The sequence below is a fragment of the Melanotaenia boesemani genome, chromosome 2 (assembly GCF_017639745.1).
Source record: "Melanotaenia boesemani isolate fMelBoe1 chromosome 2, fMelBoe1.pri, whole genome shotgun sequence".
NCBI lineage: Eukaryota > Metazoa > Chordata > Actinopteri > Atheriniformes > Melanotaeniidae > Melanotaenia > Melanotaenia boesemani.
Window position 1 is genome coordinate 24,215,075 of NC_055683.1, and position 19,319 is coordinate 24,234,393.

A 19,319-nucleotide genomic window follows, 5' to 3' on the forward strand; every position below is an offset into this window, starting at 1 on the left:
CAGTAGCCTTCCATACTAGTAATACATTTCTACAACTATGAGTCGTAATTACTTTCTGTCACAAGTCAAACAGCTCCATACCGTCTGTTAGCTTCCTGTAGCTCAGCACTGAGGGATGCAACCTGAATCTCCAACTGGGCCTTCTCCTGTGTCACTTTCTGACGTAGCGCGTTGCCCTTCTCCACCTCCACCGACTGCTGCTTCACCCGCAGCTCCAACTCACGCACCGTTTGCTCCTGGCTCACAAGGATGGACAAAAAGCACTAAGCCAAACAGCTTGAACTGCTGAGAAGGGCAGCATGAGAAAAATGGCTGGTCATCTTTATCAAACAAAATCTTAATATCATGCATGAAATGTTTTCTGACATTTCATCAGTTGCTAACTATTCAGACACATAGATTCCAAATGCATGACAACTTGGTAAATAAAACTGGAATTAAGCTGAAAGCCCAACAGAGGGAATATTCAGCACAGTGTAAAAGTCTCAAGCCAGCCCTGATTTCTTTGTAGTTCGCTTAGAAGCAGCCAGACCTTTCTGAGCAATAGTTCTCTGTTCTGAAACTTTTTTCTTTGAACATTGGCCGTTTTTTTCTATCTCTTAGTCCAGTGATGTGTCATTTTATTTTGTCTTTAAGCACTTTGTTACAAGCAGCTTGTTGTGGAAATATGTAATTTCTTCATACTTCTTTAGTCACATCAGAAAAAATGCCAAAGATATCAGAGTTTTATAGATAAAATAGTATTTTTTGCAACAAGAAAATAAATAACCATAAGTTTAAAAATTGGCATGTCCTAGCATAGTTTACAGTGCTTAAATAAAAAAAGTAAAAAACTGCACAAATTAAAGAAAAAAGAAGAAATACCTGGAGCATATTAAAAGTATCTGATAATAATCTCAATAAGACATCCAGAAAAATCCAGCAGAGATCTGACACGAGACATAAGAGATGCACCTCCGTTAATCCATCTATTGTTCATTGAAGTCTTGTCTCCATGGAGGAGTGGCTGTCAAGAAGCCATTCGTAAGGAGGAAATACATGGAGAAAAAGCTGATGTATGTCAAATGACACAGGAACTGGACTGAAAATCAGTGGCATCAGATAAAACGGAGTGATGGAGTGAGCTCCCCAGAGCCTGGACCTCAACATTATTGAAGCAGTGTGGGATTATCTTGGCAGAGAATGGAACGAAACGCAGCCAACATCCAAATACGAGCTCTGGAAAGTCCTTCAAGAAGCCTAGAAAAAGTCTAGAAAATGAGAATAGAAAATTCCTTACGACTACTTACATAAAGAGGTTTTGGCCTTATATAATGTATTTTATGCACATTTTAATAAAATGCTGCATCTTTTTACAGTTATTCTGTCAATTTATAAGGAAACCTGACGCCACTGATGTGACACAAGACAGTATTACAGCAAGAAAAGCTCTAGAAAGAGGTTTAAAAACACGTATCACACTATTGCTAGTGTTTGCTAAATACAGTGGTCATAAGTAATAAGGATGCAATTAGGTTATTCCACTCTGTAATGACATGGTTGAGTTATTTCTGTGGTCGTGTATTTCAAACGTCAAATCGGATTCAGATATTAAATAAAGACAGCGATCAAAGTCCAGCTGACAGTCTCTTCCGGCAATTTCTGATGAAAACAAGCATCCCCCTCTCTGCCTGCTGTCCCTCAGTGTGCACATGTGCGCCTTTGTATACGTGCATATGACAGCACGGAATGCAGTATGGGTAGGTTGATAAAGGCGATGATGGGGTACTGATAAAAGATGGAGCGTGCTAGTTGATCTAGATGATGACAGGGGATGGTGTTGACAGAAGGTGGAATGATGAGGGAGGGGGCGTTATGGTGTGTTTATAAAGAGTATGAGAGCAGTGCCCTGCTAGGCTGGTGAGAGAGATTCTTGTCTTTGTGTCAGCAGTGGAGGGAGTTAAGAAAAGGAACAAGGGGCCTATGTTGTGCTGGGGCGCGTGCTGACACTTAGCTCTCTGGCAGGAGATGAGAAGAGGTGCGTCCGCATACTGAGGCTTGACTGGGCACACCTGGACACACTCAGTGGGAGCACATTATGTCCACTAATTAGGTGTTTCAGAAGGAGAATTACTTGGTGTGAAGTGCAGACTATATAAGGTAGATTATGAGCTCCACTCCCTTTCAAAGATTTAAGATAAAAAATGCCTTTGAAGTTTTAGCAATAAATTCATTAGGAGTGATGGATGTCCCCTCACAGTTCTTGGATCAGGACTAGAGCCAGCAACTGGAAGGGAGCCTGCATCAACAGTCTTCTCCTGAGGCCTGTCAAGTTGTGTGTATGAATGTATAATGTGGATCAAACCCTAGTATCTAGTAGGAGAAGCATGCCACAAGAAGCAGAGACCAAAGGCTCGAGTAACATGTATCAACCTTTACTTTGTACTGGTATTCTGATAAATACACAGCAAAATATGACAATATATTTGTTTACATTCAAATTATCTATCGCAATCAGTCAAATTTCAGGAAAAATAAAAAAAAGTAGATTACAACTGTCTATTATGAAAAGATGAATAAAGTCTCCTTTAACAGTCATTGGGTATGGACATGCATGGACTATTTTAAAGAGCTTGTCTGGTACAATACTTTGGCTCATACCAGCTGGACTTTAGGTACAAACACGTACACAGTCACTCCACCTTCTCTGCCCTGCAGCAAATAAAAGTAGTAACATTTAACAAACCTGTCAGCCTAATGTTTTCTCTTTTGGATAAAAGTCCAACGAAGCCGAGACAGGCAGATAAGGATTCTTTACTTCACCATTATTAAACCAGGGGCCAAAATGTTTTCATACTGTAGCATCTAAATCAGGGATGTCCAAAGTCGGTCCTCGAGGGCCGCTGTCCTGCAGGTTTTCAATGTTTCCTACTTCAACACACCGGACTCAAATGAAATGGATCCAACAGCCTATTAAGTTTTGCACAATGACTCATTAATTTGAGTCAGGTGGTTTTGGAGCAGGGACTCATTGAAAACCTGCAGGATTGTGGCCCTTGAGGACCAGAGCTGGACACCCCTGATCTAAATCCTCATCGGATAGTCAGAATAGGGGTAGAATGTCATGTTCTCTGCCCTGCCTGGGCTTATCAGCTGATTTAGATCACCTGGGCTTAATTTCTACTCTGCCTCTGCCTTTGTTCCTGCTCTGACAGGCTACCAGCCTAATTGAGCCCACCTGGTTTTCCCTGATTGCTGCTTGGTTTCTCTGCACTACTTAATCCCTCTTCAGTCTCCCCTTCTCTGCCAGATTATCATCGCCTTCACCTCGCCAAGTTGATATCCAGCATTCAATTGTCTTTAGATTGCCTACTACTTTTGCCCTTGGATTACCCCTCTTGCCTTGCCCTTATCGGATACCTCTTGCCTGGCTTCTTGGATTTCTGGATTCTGACCCATGCTTTGTTTTTGGAGCCCGAGCTTCGCCTGACGTCTTGGATAAGTACCCCCATCTGTTGCTGTGTTCTGACCATTACCTGCCTTCTGACCCTGATTCTGGATTTTGGACTTTTTCAGCATTCCTCCTCCCCCCCTCCAGGACTAGACCGCTTCTTCCAGCCTTGCCGGACTCTTGCCCCTTTGCTGAATAAATCCGTTTTTTCTACATTCCAACTGCTGTGTGTGGTTGAATTTCCGGGTCCTCGCAGTCACGCATTACATAGAAGTGACCTTTAATAGATGTAATGAATCTTACTGTTAAAAAAAAAAAAAAAAAAGTGCAAAGTTACTAAAACTACTTGTTATGGGTTAAAATAAGGGCAAATAAATGTTCTACAAAAATAACATATGTGGACATTGGAAAAATTAAGCAAATCAGTTAATCATTCCACAACACTTGCCCTTTGGGAGACACCAGTGAACATTTAAAAGATGCTAAAGTAACTCGGAGATAAAATCCCCTTCAACCATCCTATCCTCTGTGCTGGTCAGTCCAACCACACCAAGACAGCAGCTAATTTCCAATGACAGCAGGCTCTTTTCATTCTCTTGGACCTTGTCTGTCCTTAATTATTAAAACAGGGGCCTTACCATTGGCCCTCCACCATCCAGTGTTTGATGCCTCTTAAATGCAGGCCTGTCGACAGATTAAGGCCAAAAGCAATATATGTGCATGTGTGACATGTATAGAAACCCCTTGAATGCTGATACCGATCACAACGCCATTAATAAAGCAGCACATTTGAACTACCCTCTGGTGTTGATGATCCCAACTAATGAAATCTGCACAATCCTATTTGAAACCAGTCTTTTCATTATAACATCAAAGACACTGCAGCTTTGAGAGGTGTGTGTATGTAAGTGTGGACATTGTTGGACACAATCACAGCAATGAGTAAGGTGTGAGCTTGGATCAAAGACCTTTATAGAAATAACAAACATTAGATATTACAGTCATCTTCACTCAGATGTTGGAGAATGTCTCCTTTTATTTAAGCCATGGAACCACGAGGCTCATTGTTTTATCATTAAATGTGTGAGTGATGTATACATTTGGAATTAAACTCCTATTTTGAGAGAAATGCCTCACATTAAGAGTGAAAAAAAAAATAATCTGCAAATGCAGCGTTTTGGTACACTTGAACAGTCTGCTACTCTTTACAATAAATCTTAGAAAGATGTTCATAATCTGTTTAGTATAAGATAGGGAAAGGAGGTGTAACTTAATTGCTATACCTGCAGCATTATTTAGTTTAATACATCACATATATCAAAGACAAGGAGCTGCATTTTGCTTTTTAAATACACTTTAACGTCTTTTTGATGAGACCCATTACCACACCCCCCGTCCCCGCCCAATGGCACACCCAAAATAAATATATAAGTATATCTTCATGTTTGTATAATCTTGGGCCTTAAAACAAATATGTGAGATTACTACAGAAGTGTCAGAATCAAGATATGTGTTACTGTGTCAGGTTAAATTCACCTGAAACATTGTAGAAAATTTAAATGGTTATCTCTGCCCTAAAAGAAAACCCCATTACTGTCAGTAAAAACCAGTGGATAGCAGCCCAATTCATCGAAGATTTAGTATAGTAATACAGAGGTGTTACGCAGGAATAGTCCCCAAATTCACTTTAGAAACACCATGAGGATCCAGAAAGAAGTGTACCCCAATGAGTAGATTAAAGGAGAAGTAAAGATTTCACTTTCAAAACTCCCCTTTATTTTCATGAAAACCTCCAGGCCCTTTGTGAATCATTGTGAATCAAAGACAGAGTGATAGGAAACACATTAGCAGAGTTTTCTTGAGGTGGAATAAAAATTTTAACTTCAAAATGGCAAAATTAAGACATGCCATATGACTTAGTGATATTTTTTTGCTACTCTTTGGCTGTTGCTCAGTTTTTGTTCCACAGTGCTGAGATCTTTGCTTAGTAATCTCTTTGTAGTATCTGCTTGTGTTGAGAGAGGTGAGGAAATTAGCAGAAGCTCTAAAGTGGATAGTGATGTTCTCGTGTTTTTGTTACATTCCCATATAATTGCTTGGGGTTTGAACTGTGTTTTTATTTTGGTGGTAATGCTAGGTGGTCTTTTAGCTAAGAATCTCCCCATCATTTTGGTACGCTACAATTTAGGATTGGAGCTTCCTAGCACGAACAAAGCATGTACTACATATCTTGTGCTGCCCCCTGTACAGGGGCCTTTAGTCGTTTCCTGTACTCACAGTGGCCTGTGACCGAGCTTTGTATTCAGACTCCACCTTAGCCAGTCTGAGGTTGGTGTCCTCCAGCAGCTCCTGGATGTTCTCGGTGTGTTTTTTCTGCAATTCAAACTTCTCCTCCTCCATCTCTGCCATAGCAGCATGAACCTGGAGAGCAAAACATGAGTTAATATCAGTCTCTGATATGTTTTACTCTACCTCCACAACTTTGCATCATTTCCTAGCTGTTGACTATGTGACCTCAGCATCGGCGACACACCCTGTATATCTTATTTCCATATAATGAGACTTCAGCTTGAACAAGTTTTAAAGAAACACCATCTACATAAATAGGTAGCTTGTACACATCATCAGTGAAGTACCCAGGGTCATTGGGTGTTTCGGGTCTTTGATCTTCAGCAACCCTCACCTGGGCGACCCAGCCGGGGGTGATCCCACACCGGCTTGTGTCCAAGCAGCTTGCTACTTCAATGCAGTCTTCCCATGGAACTGTAAGCTCCAAAAGCACAACTTGCTTGGACGAATTACATGTTAGCACCAAGTCCGGCCTGAGTGTTGTTATGGCAATGTGCTCTGGAAACTTCAACTATCTCCCCAGGTCCACCTGCAGCTGCCAGTCACGAGCCAAGGCTACTAAGCCTGTTAAGGTATTCAGCTTGTTTGGAGGCTTCTCTCCTGCCTGGACAAAAGTGATGTTGCGCCTTGCAAGGTGCTGGTGTTAATCAATTAAATCAATATCTTCATGACACTATTTTCTCACCAACATAGTGAGAAAAATGTTATAAAAGCTTATCTCCACAGACGTAGAATGGCTTAGCACTTGAGTTACTGTTCAAAACAGTATTTTTTTTGCTGTTGGAGAGCTTTGATGGCAACAGCCTCGCAAATAAATAAAGACACGCCCGAGGCTATCAATGAGTTTATGTGCCTTTTCATAAATTTAAAAACAGAGAGAGGGCATAAGGGTGTCAAACTATAAAGAGATCAGGGAGAGACAGAGAGTGATCTGTATGTCACAATGATTAATATTTGTCAGCAGTCCAAAGACAAATACGGGACTTGTGAGAGAATTTCTGCTCAAACATGCTACTATAACTGCATGACCCATTTTACCAGGAAAACATTTCAGAGGTCAGATCTCCTAGACATAAGCTCTCCAGGAAAACATGCATTTATCTACTGTTGTCAGCTGGAATGAGGGAGAGCTGCCACACGGTTTGGAAGTAAATGGATAAAATCTGCCTCATTTGGGGGAAAAAAAGCCCTCTTAGTGCCAACCACTTGACCACCAAACAGTGGAGTAATAACCACAAGCATATGTGACTGTGATTAGTGGTCATTTGCTGACAAATCTGGGTTACATAGGTGCCACACCATAGAACATTACTTCAGAAAAGACTTGGATTTCAACACCATTTGTTTCATAAACACACTTGATATGACTAAATAATACATTCAGGAAGGCAACAAGCAATGTGCTTCTAATAAATGGTGTAATCCTCCAGATGTAAGTGCTTGCTAGTGAGCAGGGTGTATAACAGTGTTGAAAAATTATTCATGATGCAAGAGCTAATAAAGTTTATTTCTTTATATGTAACATCTTGCTTTTTGGAGGGGGTTAAACATGATTTATACGGTTGCATAGTTTTTCTTTTTCTGTTGACATGTGAGAAAATTTGTTCCACACCATCACTTGAAAAGATGAGTGTAATTTTCATTTGGATTTTATTAAGCCCCACCAACTCAGCCGTGTAGAGCGATCAGATTCAAAACTTAAACACCACCACACAGTAAAGCCTGCTTGTTTCATGCTTACAAACAGTCTTACTTTGACTGATAGTGGCTAATGGAGTGTTGGACTGCTGAGTTTCCCAACCCTGTCCTCGTACCTTCTTCTCCCACTCATTTTTTAAAGAGTCAGCACTCTGATTCGACATCTTCCGCAGCTCCGCTATCTGCTTCTCTTTGCTCTCACAGATGACCTGGGATTCCCGCAGCACACTTTGAACTGAAGAAGAATGTTGACGCAAACACACAAAAGAGCAGTCAGGGCCTTGCCTCGGGGTATGAACAGATGGACACACACACAGACAGACGTACACTCGCGTGCACTGATGTGCTGTCAGTAAATCAATGTCAAAAAAGATTTTGCCTCTATAAAATGGCAAACAAGGCCTCTCTTTGTCAAGTTAATGTTTTTTATGAACTACTTTTGAAGACGGATGAAAAAGTACAAGAGACAGAATAATAACACAGATGGGGAAAAAAAAGAAAACTATACATAAAAAATTGTTGCAGAACTGATTAAACTTTAGATTGAGCAGCACAGCTGGAGAACATCACTCATCACCAGCACAGTCTCTTGTGGAATTGTATCCTTTTAGGCTTTTTACTCTGAGTGTTCAGAGATGCTGCTATAAACATCCCTCCAGTTAACCCTGTAGTCATGTGACCTCTCACCTTTCTTCTCCAGCTTACGAATCATCTCCTCTGACTCTTTCTGCTTAGCCCGATACAGGCTCTTTATCTTTTCAGTCTCACGGTTTTTTCTGTCCAGGATCTAAAGAAAGGAAATAAGAACGTTTTTAACTCACATTAGAACTAAAATAGCCAGTGTTTTTGTTTTGTTTTATCCTTGGGAAAGTGACCTTGTTGCTGACTTCATGATGATCCTTGAATGCATTTAAGAATTTTTATTTTTACTTTCACAATACTGTGTCTGCAAGAGAAAACAAAACTACTCAATAGATAAGTTTGCCACATAATACTTCGACTTTTTAAGACCTAACACTATTGGACATAGTGATTAATGAACTCATTTCATTGCAAATAGTTTTAGTGAGGAAATAAAAATGATAGAACATGTTTATTTGGCCTAAAGTTTATATGTGGAGTAAAACGTGTGTGTTCAAGAGCACGTATCAAGTGATGCTATTGATACACTTTGTTTACATCAGGAACAAAACTGCATTTTCATCCTTATTATGAAAACCTGACAAACAAATGTAAGACAGTTCAGCTCCATTTTATTTTCCGTTAAAGGTGGATGTCATCCATGTGGTAATCTCCTGTATGACCAGAGAAGACTTCAGCCTCCTCAGAGACAACAAGCAAACTGAGTAAAATAGCAGCTGAGTGAACCACCTGCGCTGATACGATGAGGTAACTGCATCTGTCTGCTGCTGCCACCTGTGTGTAATTAGTTAAATTAGACCATGGAGATTTGGAGCCTAACACTCACAACTGCTCAATTGCATAATATGTATATACATATTATAAACTTGCTCTACAGATGAATCTATTTATTACCCAGGTGACTTTGGACAAACTTCTGTTTCTCTTTCAAAACAGCTTCTTCTAGAAAAATCACCAACTCAAAACTGAAGCTAAAGCTTCTCTTAATAAGATTCCCCATGCAATTAACACCCCCCCCCCCCCCCCCCCCCCCAACACACACACACACACACAAAAAAAAGAGAATATGACTAATTTTCTGACTGAAATGGCTGAAAAACATAAGACTTGTTATTTTTCAGTCACCTCTAGAAGCCCATGAAGCCACTTATTAGCCAAGCCTATCATCATCTCTGTGTGAATAGGAAGGGGGAGATGAAAGGACGATTGGGCGACTGGAGCAAAGTTCACAGAACATTTAGGGGTATCCATTTTTTTCCATTTCACCACCCAAAAGGGATTGTCTTTTGAGGGTCCAATGGCACTGTGTCAGGTCTGGGGAGAGTGCACTAGACGGCGGGAAATAACAGCTTTTAGGGTGCCTATTTTAGGTCTTTATTAGACTTCCTAATGTAAAGGAAATCCAGCCTGACCACATCTTAACCAGTGAATGAAATACACAAAACTAAACTACAGGAAAAAAACCCTGGCAACTACAACAAAAATCTAGTATGTGTGTATATAGAGAAAGTCGCAACAAAAACATACATAATTCTAACTCATCAGGATTTCGACCCTAATCTTTAATTGTTTGTATTAGAATACAACAGTGTGTCCTGTTTTCTAATTAGCGTCTTTATTTCAAGCATGGGGACAATGACCAGCAGCCCTTAAGTGGCCTTGTCATTTTAATAGGTAGAATAATTAAAACTAAACCAGGCTGTCCGTCCTCCATCAGCCTCATCAAAGTGCACCCCTGAAATCACTTTCCTTTGAAGCCATAAGAGAGAATAATGGGTAAAATTCCATAGAAATTAAATCGGACGTAACTAGCAGTCTGTATGTAATTAAAGAGAGAAGGGGGCAAAAGAGAGCAAGCTGTCATCCTGTCTCTTGTCAAACACAAAGAAGCAACGGGCATCTTAAAGTGGAGAGAAAATTGGAGTGTTCCCCCCTCCCTGTTTTAAAAGCTTCTGTGGCAGCAAAGGAAAATCGTGGTGAGGACATGACAGATCCCAGGTGCTTGATCTGCAGCCTAACTGACGGGCACCTGGTGTGAAATATACCAGCTTTACTGCTACTTTCACCAGCTGACAAAGAGCTTTGAAGAGATGATTATTTCATGGATGGGGTAAGGAGAAGTCTTCCTTTACTTTTCATTAGCCACCAAATGGTTTTAGGATCAATGGTGGGCATTCTAACACAGATTAAATAGTTTTCACGAGAGCTCAGTTTTTAGCAGACTTGCCTGTCTGCTTGAGGATTCAGAAAAATATTTAAAGTTACATTTAATGCAGATATATCAGAACTATACACTATTAACTACTACTGGCTGTTGGCTTGCTTATTTAAATTACTATTAAAGATCATCTATTGTCTGGGTATTTCAGATTAGAAACTAAAAGCAAACTATGAATATTAACAAAAAAAGACAATGGCAAAATATTCAGGTTTAATGTTAGGCGGTGCTAACCTCAGAGATTTCATTTTTACCTTCTCAACATCTGCATCATGGCTCTGCTGCATTTTCAGTTTCTCCTCCTGGTGCTTTGCCTCCAACACTTTGATCCTCATCTCAGTCTGAGAATACAGAAAACCAAATGTCATATGCTTTCTTTACAACAATTTAACAGCTTTATTTTTCATACCTGAAAAATACAGTGAATTGTTTTGCAAATATTAGCATTTTAAAACCTTTATTTTACATTTATCCCCACACAAAGCTTCTCAAGTAGCCAACTGTACGCAAGTGTATGTGTGCATGTCTGTCTGTAATAAAGTGAGAGTTTGCTTATTGGTGTGTTTGTGTATCTACACACACACTCACACAGCAATTAGTTAAACCAAGAAGATTGTGTTTATTTCAGAGCTGTATTTTAAAAGGAGTAAAAGTTCAGCAGGTCACGAGCACACAGGGACAGATCTTCCTAAGCTAAAAGAAGTTCCAGGTTTACAGAAAATCTCCATTCATTTCTAATATTAAGTGGTTTTATTATAAAACATTAAATGTTTCCTACAAGATGGTCAGAAGAGCATTCCTGCACCGGAACGTTGTGGTTTGAAACCCTGTGTCCACTTGTTAAAGTGTCCTTGTGTAAGACACTGAACTTCACACTGGCATTGATGGGTTCATCAGTGTGTGATCCTGGGCAAGGTCACAACATTTCTGTTTAAGTGAGGACTATTTACTATTTTTTGCATGGTAATAACACCAATTAATCCTGAGAAATTTATAAAGACAAATACCTGAATCTATGAAAAAGAGAATGAATAAATGTGGAACTGAAGAGACAAAATAAAAATCATTTACACATTTGTTAACATTTTTATACATTTCTGTACAGATCTTTTAAATGAATATATTCAATAAAACAGAATGAATGTGTGCAAATGAATTTTTTTCCCCATTTTTTCCTTGTTTTTGTTCACGTTTATGTCTTTTATTTTTCCTTATTCTTTACCGTTCCCTTTGTTTTAGTCATCTCTTATTTTTGTCTTTGCTTTTCCCTCAAACCTCACCTCTGAGCCACTGTGGTTTTACTCTGACTTTACTGATCTCTTTATGAAACCCTGTTTCATGAGACTATTTTGTTTATTACTTATTTTTCCTTAATCATCAAATTTAACCAAAATTAGTTTCTGAACAAATATAAGGTTGAAGGTAAGAACTATTGTTGCAGAATCTGCTCTCACACGTTGTACAAGGCAAAAATGTAGTTTGTTCCTACTTGTATTTGCTTTGCATACTTTAAAGAGACACGTTGTGGGTTTGGGGTGACATCTAGCTATGAAGTTGTAAATGGCAACCAAAGAAATACCCAACTTCTTCTCCTCTTTTCCAGGAATGTACAAAAGTCCCTTGTAGGTGAGAATACATTTTGGTGTGGACTTCAGATGTTTTAACACTGCATATGCAACAAAAACTACAAATAAAACACTGAATACAAAGGTCAAATCACAAAAGCATAATATTTATGGTCATTTTTCAAAAACATTAGTTTTAGTGTTCTCTATAGAGGCTGTTGCTAGGGAATGTTTTTCAACTGTGTGTGACAACAATAATGTTTTGGTATAGGCTAAACCACATTCATTTCTCTTTTTCTCCCCTTTTTCTTTTTTTCAGTCTTTCCTGTTTCTTTTTTTTTATAGTCAAAATGTCAAAGCAACTGTCTCTAACTAGTTTGTTTACAAGGTGTTTTCCCCCCACAAACATGCAACACATGGAGGCACAAAGAGAACCTTTGACAGAAAGATGACTGGTCGTTTTCTTTGATGTCACTACTCATGTTTAGTCAGTGTCTGTTCTGGTGTGTTAATCAAACCTGCAGCAGGGTGACAATGTTCATCCTTTGAAAATGTGCTTGTGTGTGTGTGTTTGTGTGTGAGAATGTCAGTGGCTAACAACATCCCAAGGCTAGCTCTTGTTGTTCAAGTCATCAAAATAATTAAGCAAAAATTTCCCAAACTATTACTTGGCGCAGTCAAACCCTCGTTAGACTTCCTTTTTCAGTAAAAATCAAAGAGAGGCGACTGTTTCATCTGAATTATAATATGATTCAATTATAGAATTGTGTAAGTGTTGAAATATTGATACGATACAATCATGACATCAGCAATACTCTGAATGTCAGAGAATAATAGCTGCTTTGAAATTGAAAGAGTGAAAAAACTTCAGAGCTTTAAGTTTTGTTCAGAAGTCAGCAATTCCCTTCACATTCTGGGTCTTGTTAAAAAAATAAAAAGTCCAACTAAAATGCATAAATTGCCTTCTAGATGCCTCTCCTCATTATTGCACTTGAGCTACATTCATACTCTGTATCCTTGACAAAGCTCTGTTAAGTATTCTGTTCTTTCTTCTCTGCCTTTTTCCCTGATTTACCACCATTTCTTGTGCAATCGAGGGGACCACAGGAGACCTGTCAGAGTAGACAGACAAAAAGAAGTGAGGAAGACAGAGGGAGAGGAAGGTGGGGGGATGGAGCGGTGGATGGCAGTGATTGAAAAGCAAAAGAGTAAGAAGAGACCCGATTCTGCTGGTGCCTAAAAAAAAAAAAAAAAAAAAAAAAAAACTCATGTGGGGGTGTCACTTTCTCATCCTTGCTTCAAATACTCTTTGGAGAAAGTTTGTCAAACTAGATCAGGGGTGTTTGAAACTTGTTTATAAAGGCGTCGGTGAAGGAAGGAGGAGGAAGAGGAATGTCGTACACCTAAGGCTTCTGAGACGCCTTCAATCAGCTCGACTGGGTGGTACAGCTTTTTTCCCTTTTCTCTTCTTCTGAGTTGTAGCGAGCGCTGTAAGATGCCATGTTTTTGACACTTCGCTTTTGAGAGGATGAGAGGTAGGGAGGGAAGAGCGGTGTATGGAAGTGGGGAATGTGAGGAGAAGACGGAAACAGTTGTTTTTTTTTTTTTTTTTTTTAACTCTCAAAAATGGCATAAGGGTCAAGGCCTTTTTCCTCAGGGGGGATGTGTTCACAAATCATCGGCTAACTGTTTGGGCTCTACAACGCAAGGCTGCATTTGTGTATCTCCGTTATCTTGCCTGAGATTTACAATGTCCTGGTGCGTCTTTCATCATTAGTAAACACAGATGCTCTTGGATAGTGAATATGCAACACTCTCCTATCTCCTGAGGAGCAGCAAGATGCAGTTTTCACACTCTAACAAGTTAATTTACTTGAGTCTGTCTAGATAATAAAGCTGGATAAAAACTCTGGCTAAAATGTAATCTCTAAATCAAAAAAGAAATTTGTTCTTTTGTTGTTGTGTAATTTAAGTGTAATTCTGAACACGGGGAGTACAGACCTAATCAAATGTTGAATAAGAACACAGTCAATACTAAAGAATCAAGAACATAGTACAGACATGCTTGAAATTGCAACTTTATTATTATGAAACACTGAGGATCCCTGATGTCTCTCAGCCTGAAGCACCATCTTGAAAGCCAACTGCAGAACTAGTCCTCTTTAAACTACTGAGACCCACTAGGTTACTCTGTTTCAGCTTTCAAAAGCTATCAGATAAGACAGGCCATGGCCCTCTAAATCACAGGCTCAGAACTCAAGCTCTATCCCAAAGGATTCTTAGATTAGACAGACTGCATCATTATGGCATCAGAAAGCAAAGGGGTCTGATTCCCAGTCAGGGCCTTGCGACCATTAGAGCGTGACTTCTTCACACTAACACACTCATCTACCAGCCTGCTGCAAACTATGCCTCAGGTTAGGTACCAAGGAAAAAGCTCGAAGATGGCATGAACACACACACACACACATGCTAAAAGAAAAGCTGTGTGTTTTCATCAGTCTGTCAGTATCTTCTACAATCACCAGCCTTAGGCCGATATTGAGCCCAAGGTGACTCATCAATCACTGTTTAATTGAATTTCCAAATGAAGTCCCAGCCCTCTTAAACACTAAGCAGTTCCAGGGTGTGCTGCAGGATTAGCAGGACTTTGCTGCTCCTGCAAGACATTTTCCACAACGCCCCCATAAGCAAGCACATATGTGTAAGATAAGTGACTCAAATCAATGGCAGCTTGCAGGGAAGTTTCTTAACTGCCACTCATTGTTCCATAAGAAAACGAAAATGCAGGCTGCACTTCTATCAATACAGTCTGCAGATTAGTGGGAGGATGAGCTCGATGTGTAACCTGAGATGTTAGTTAAGCTGCCACCAGCTTAATGACATGTGGTGTGAATAATACCATAAAACCAGGTAAATTTTCAACTATGCTTTGGGGATTAAAGAGAAATGATGTCACTGTGATTTCCTAGACCAAGGCTGGACTAGGCTTCAATGGTCAAACAGGAAAGCTTAGAGGGAAATGCTCTGCATAACAGCTAAGTAAAGCATACCGTTAACCCATGGCCCCTTCCAAAGCTGTGTCTAGCTGGAAGGTGTTTGACTACTTTTATTTTAATCAACCCAGTGTTCTACAGATGCAAAGCAGAGCTTACGCTCTACTTACATTGTGAACTCCTGAATGCAACCTGAAGCATATTCACACTTTGACTATAATTTCCACTACTGTAAATATGATGCAAAGGCACCATTTTTAACAAACTGTTGCTGTCATCAGCATTTTGCTGACCAAACACGTGGGTTCACTCAAATAAAGTGAGTGGAGAGGAGAGCTGTTGGTATTCTGATAAAACTTTGTCCCAATGGCTGCACGAAGAACAGATGTTTGAGAACCATGTCAGTCTGCGGATGCTGTTATCTGTCAGGTAGCCTATGCTGATGCTAAAGGCTCTTTCATTTAGACACAGTGATGTTCTGGTCCAGCATACTATCAGCGGGTTTTGCAGTTTCTTGTTCTTGGCTAGTAGGCATACCAACAGTTTGTTAGTTGGCATGCAGAAACTTAAATAGCTGACAGACGTGTGGGCTGGGCTACTGAGGTTGTTATTAATTCTGCAGCTGCTAATCCAAAGTGTTGGACAAACTGAAAATTTGACAACTGAGAAGTTAAGGAAATCATCACTGTGATTAAAATTCATCAAGAAGACACGAGGGCCGCAAACTGCACCTTTTTTGTACAGAATTTTATGCAGGTCCATTAAGTATTTGGTTAGGTCAAATTTGACTAAATTAACACTCAAGTCATCTAAGGAGCAGCACTATCATAGGTAAATGGTATTTTGGCATTGCTATCTTGTTGTTTGGAGGAATAATAGGGAAAACTATTATATACAACCATTTCTTTAAATTGTGTCTTTTAAATTCATGCAAAACCTTTTGGGGCAAAACTCAATTTCTTCCCATTTGCTCTCATTTTCAATGTGTGTGTCCCAGTGTTTTTCTGTGGCATTCCTGAACTGCTTCCCATATTGCTTGCATGTGGCATCAGTGGAAATGAAAAGCCAGTTCAGCTTTCCACCTAAAAATCTTTGCTTGTACTCAAGGTCGAATATATGTGAACTAAAACGCAAACACACTACTCACAACAGTGTCGGACTCTGATTACACTGAAAAATATGTTGCCTAACAAACATGACTACCACATAAAATCAATACCTCAAGACAGAATAATAAAAACAAAATATCAAAAGGTTCATAAAATACAATCTATACTTAGATTTCACAAAGAGATAACTCAAAGACGGTGTGTGCATTGAATGCAGTGTATATTCCCATGACATTCAGCTATATGGAGCCAGTCAGCTACTCTGTAGAACATCAAACAGCATAAGTTTTAGCTTTAATGTTTTCATATTGGAGTTGCTATGTTACATCAGTCTAAAGATCCCTCGTCTGACTGGGTAGCTGCGTACAAAGTGTATATCTTCTAGCAGTCACAAACACAACCATGTTATAGGATGCCAACAAAACCATACAATTTTGTCTTCTATGTCTCCCCACCCGCTTTTTTCATAGTGAAGCTGCACAACTGGCTGAAATAGCCATGTAAAACCATGACCATTACAGACAAGTCATGCTCAGTTTTATATTTAACACTGCATTTAAGGTGAATGGTGGAAGGAATGAGTTGTGGTTTGGGAGAGTTGGGGAGGGGCAGAGGGGACATCAAAGCATGCTTTCAGAACAGGATTTTCAGCTTAAATCCACACGTGAAAAAAAAAAAAAAAAAACTGTCATCACTGGAAGCAGGCATTATTTTTGCCTTCCTCAAGGCCTTGACCATTTTAGCAATAAAAAACCATGCACATGGATCTATATATGTAAATGGCTGTGGGGGCGTCTAAAACCATACAGCAGTCAAAGGTGCTTTGACTTGTATATGTGTTACACATTTTCTTTTACACAAAGGCAGAACATACTGAATAGACAGAGGCAAGGATTTAAGGCTTGCTGGAATGAATATGAAGGCCTGTCTCTTGAATACCATTTACTGCCTGTGGATATGGAGGATGATAACAGCCTTATTTAGGAAATCTGATTTATCAAACAAAGAAGCCTTTAGGTATCATTCAGTTTTACTTAAGCTCTCATTCAGACGCATACCTCTTTGCTCTGTGGGCCATGATCATTGGCAAAAGTGCTATTCCTCTCAAAGCTCGACTTGAAAATCTGTGGAGAAAAAAAAAGAGAGAAATATTAAGTGAAGAGATGATTGAGGAGCTCAAAGACATCACTTTTATCTACACAACAATAAATAAACCACAAAGAACCCTTTGACAACTTACTGGTGACAAGGGAATGGGCTTCTCTCTTAAATACCTGGGGTTTTCAATCTGAAAGAGTAAACAAAAAAACTTTTGACATGTCTTTCTCCTCTTCCTCTCCTAACAAAGCCTTACCACTACCAGAATCTATCTTTCGCCCTGAGTTTGTCATAAACAATGTGGAAAGCAAATCAAAGCCCAGCTCTGTGGCTGAAGTCTCTTCCGTCAACTCTTGTCTGTTTAGAGAGAGAACCCGTCGCGTTACTTCAAGGCTTTGTGTGTGTGGCCAGCTCTGTTTCCGCTCTCAGCCCCTCTTTGCTGTCCCTTTTGTCAACACCAAGGACCGCTAATCTGTAAGCTATCCCCAGTTTGTTTACCATCGGATGAAGACAAATGTGTATACATCTTTGCCAAGCACTGATGCAGCATGCCCTTTGATTACAATATAAAAAACAAGAGACTGAAAGGAGTGAGCAGCTTTAACCACCTGAAAGTAAAGCGGGTCACGGTCCATGTAACTTAACAGCGTCACATCAATGAAACTCACTGCAGAAATATCTGTCTGCTGACAGGCTGCTGTTTGACTTACACTGTCTGACATTTGTTTATGACTCCATTACTCTTCTTATGAACTCACACTATCATACGGTGTTTTTCTCTGTTGAACTGGGGTTGTCTGCAGAGGCTGACGACTGGCAGCAGCATCACAGCTTTTAAAAGTAGGTGAGCTGAATCTGACACGAATGACGACCAATGAACTGTTCCACACCTAATCTCTTCAACATGGGCATGAAGGAGGAGAACAAGACGGAAGAGCAAGAAGAGGAGGGAAGATTGGGATCCAATTCAGAGTTACAAAAAGGGATTTAATGTTGTGAGATGGCGCTACCCACACGAAACTAATCCAGAATGAATGAGAGACGAGAAAACACGACCTGAGAGAACATCACAGCTTGGGACTAAAATAGTTACAGCTACAGTAGGAGGATAAAGTCACAGTCTGTTGCTTCAGGGTGATTTTGTGACAGGTAAAAAAGGTAAAACTAGCTCCGTCTTCTAGCTAAATCAACACGCAAGTGAAAATAAGCAAGACATTTTGTTAGCTAACATACTGTATGTCCTCATCAATAGTAAATATTTCACTTTGACTAAAATCATCACTTTTAATGCATGTATGAGTCTTTCTAATGCACTGTGTGCATGAGAGAGCCTACTCATACTCATTGGTGTTTAATTTGTGATGGATTGCTGCTTAAATCTGATGTGGCTACACAAAAACAAGAAAAAAAAACAATTTTCACCATGTGTCCATATTCTTAAAAACTGATGTTCAGGCTGAGAACAAGAAAATGAATTCTTTTTATATTCACAGACAGCCACTCATCAGATATGATTGAGCATGGCCCACAAGGCAAGGAAGACATTAAGACTGAATGCTGTGGTGTAATGTTGGCAGAGTGTAGTACTAAACTTGGACTTTTTTGGTGTACCCACACTTAAGCTCCTCTAAGCACAAGTTTGTCCAGCATTGTGACTGGCACCGTGTCCTGTGTCATTGGAACCTGACAGAGACGGATGGAGGGACCCATGAGATGAGTAATCAAAAGGACGGTCTCTGCAGCCAAACAGTCACACTGATGGCTTCCTAATTTCGGACTAGCATTAAGCAAGCTGCCATCACATCCCTAGACAATGAAGCGCCAAGTGATAGGGGCTTACTCTGAATGTCAACTTTTATCTTTACAAGCCACAGAATTTCATGTTCTATTCCAGACTCAATTCACATTAGAGATAAAACTAGTTCCGACATATAAACCACAAATTACCAAAAAAAAAAACAGATGGTTGTCCAGCTTGTCTCTAACAATAACTCCTATCTGCTTTTTAGGCAATCTGTCATCCACTGTCCAGTACTTCATTCCATTAGAGAAGTGAACGATAAACCAAAATAGACTGCTTCAGAACATCTAAGGAAAAGCAAAAGATGTTCCAGATAGAGTGATGCCTGGCTGTGCTGAAATTTCGTTGGAGCTCTTTGAAGCAGTGCATCTATAAAACTCGAGAAGGGTTTGTGTGTGTGTGTGTGTGTGTGT

At 39.7% G+C, this 19,319-nt stretch overlaps 1 protein-coding gene across 3 annotated transcripts in view; it reads right to left on the minus strand.

Moving 5' to 3' along the window:
* The window catches only part of cep112 (centrosomal protein 112), a 121,647-nt gene that overhangs the window by 87,210 nt on the left and 15,118 nt on the right, over positions 1 to 19,319 (minus strand). For all 3 annotated transcript variants that reach the window (XM_041995865.1, XM_041995874.1, XM_041995855.1), the window contains exons 7-13: positions 17,248 to 17,295; positions 17,066 to 17,131; positions 10,592 to 10,678; positions 8,165 to 8,264; positions 7,594 to 7,712; positions 5,708 to 5,851; positions 82 to 236 (exon numbers count right to left, since the gene is read on the minus strand). In XM_041995865.1, coding sequence (XP_041851799.1) covers positions 82 to 236; positions 5,708 to 5,851; positions 7,594 to 7,712; positions 8,165 to 8,264; positions 10,592 to 10,678; positions 17,066 to 17,131; positions 17,248 to 17,295 — 719 coding nt within the window. The remainder of the gene's footprint in view (positions 1 to 81; positions 237 to 5,707; positions 5,852 to 7,593; positions 7,713 to 8,164; positions 8,265 to 10,591; positions 10,679 to 17,065; positions 17,132 to 17,247; positions 17,296 to 19,319) is intronic.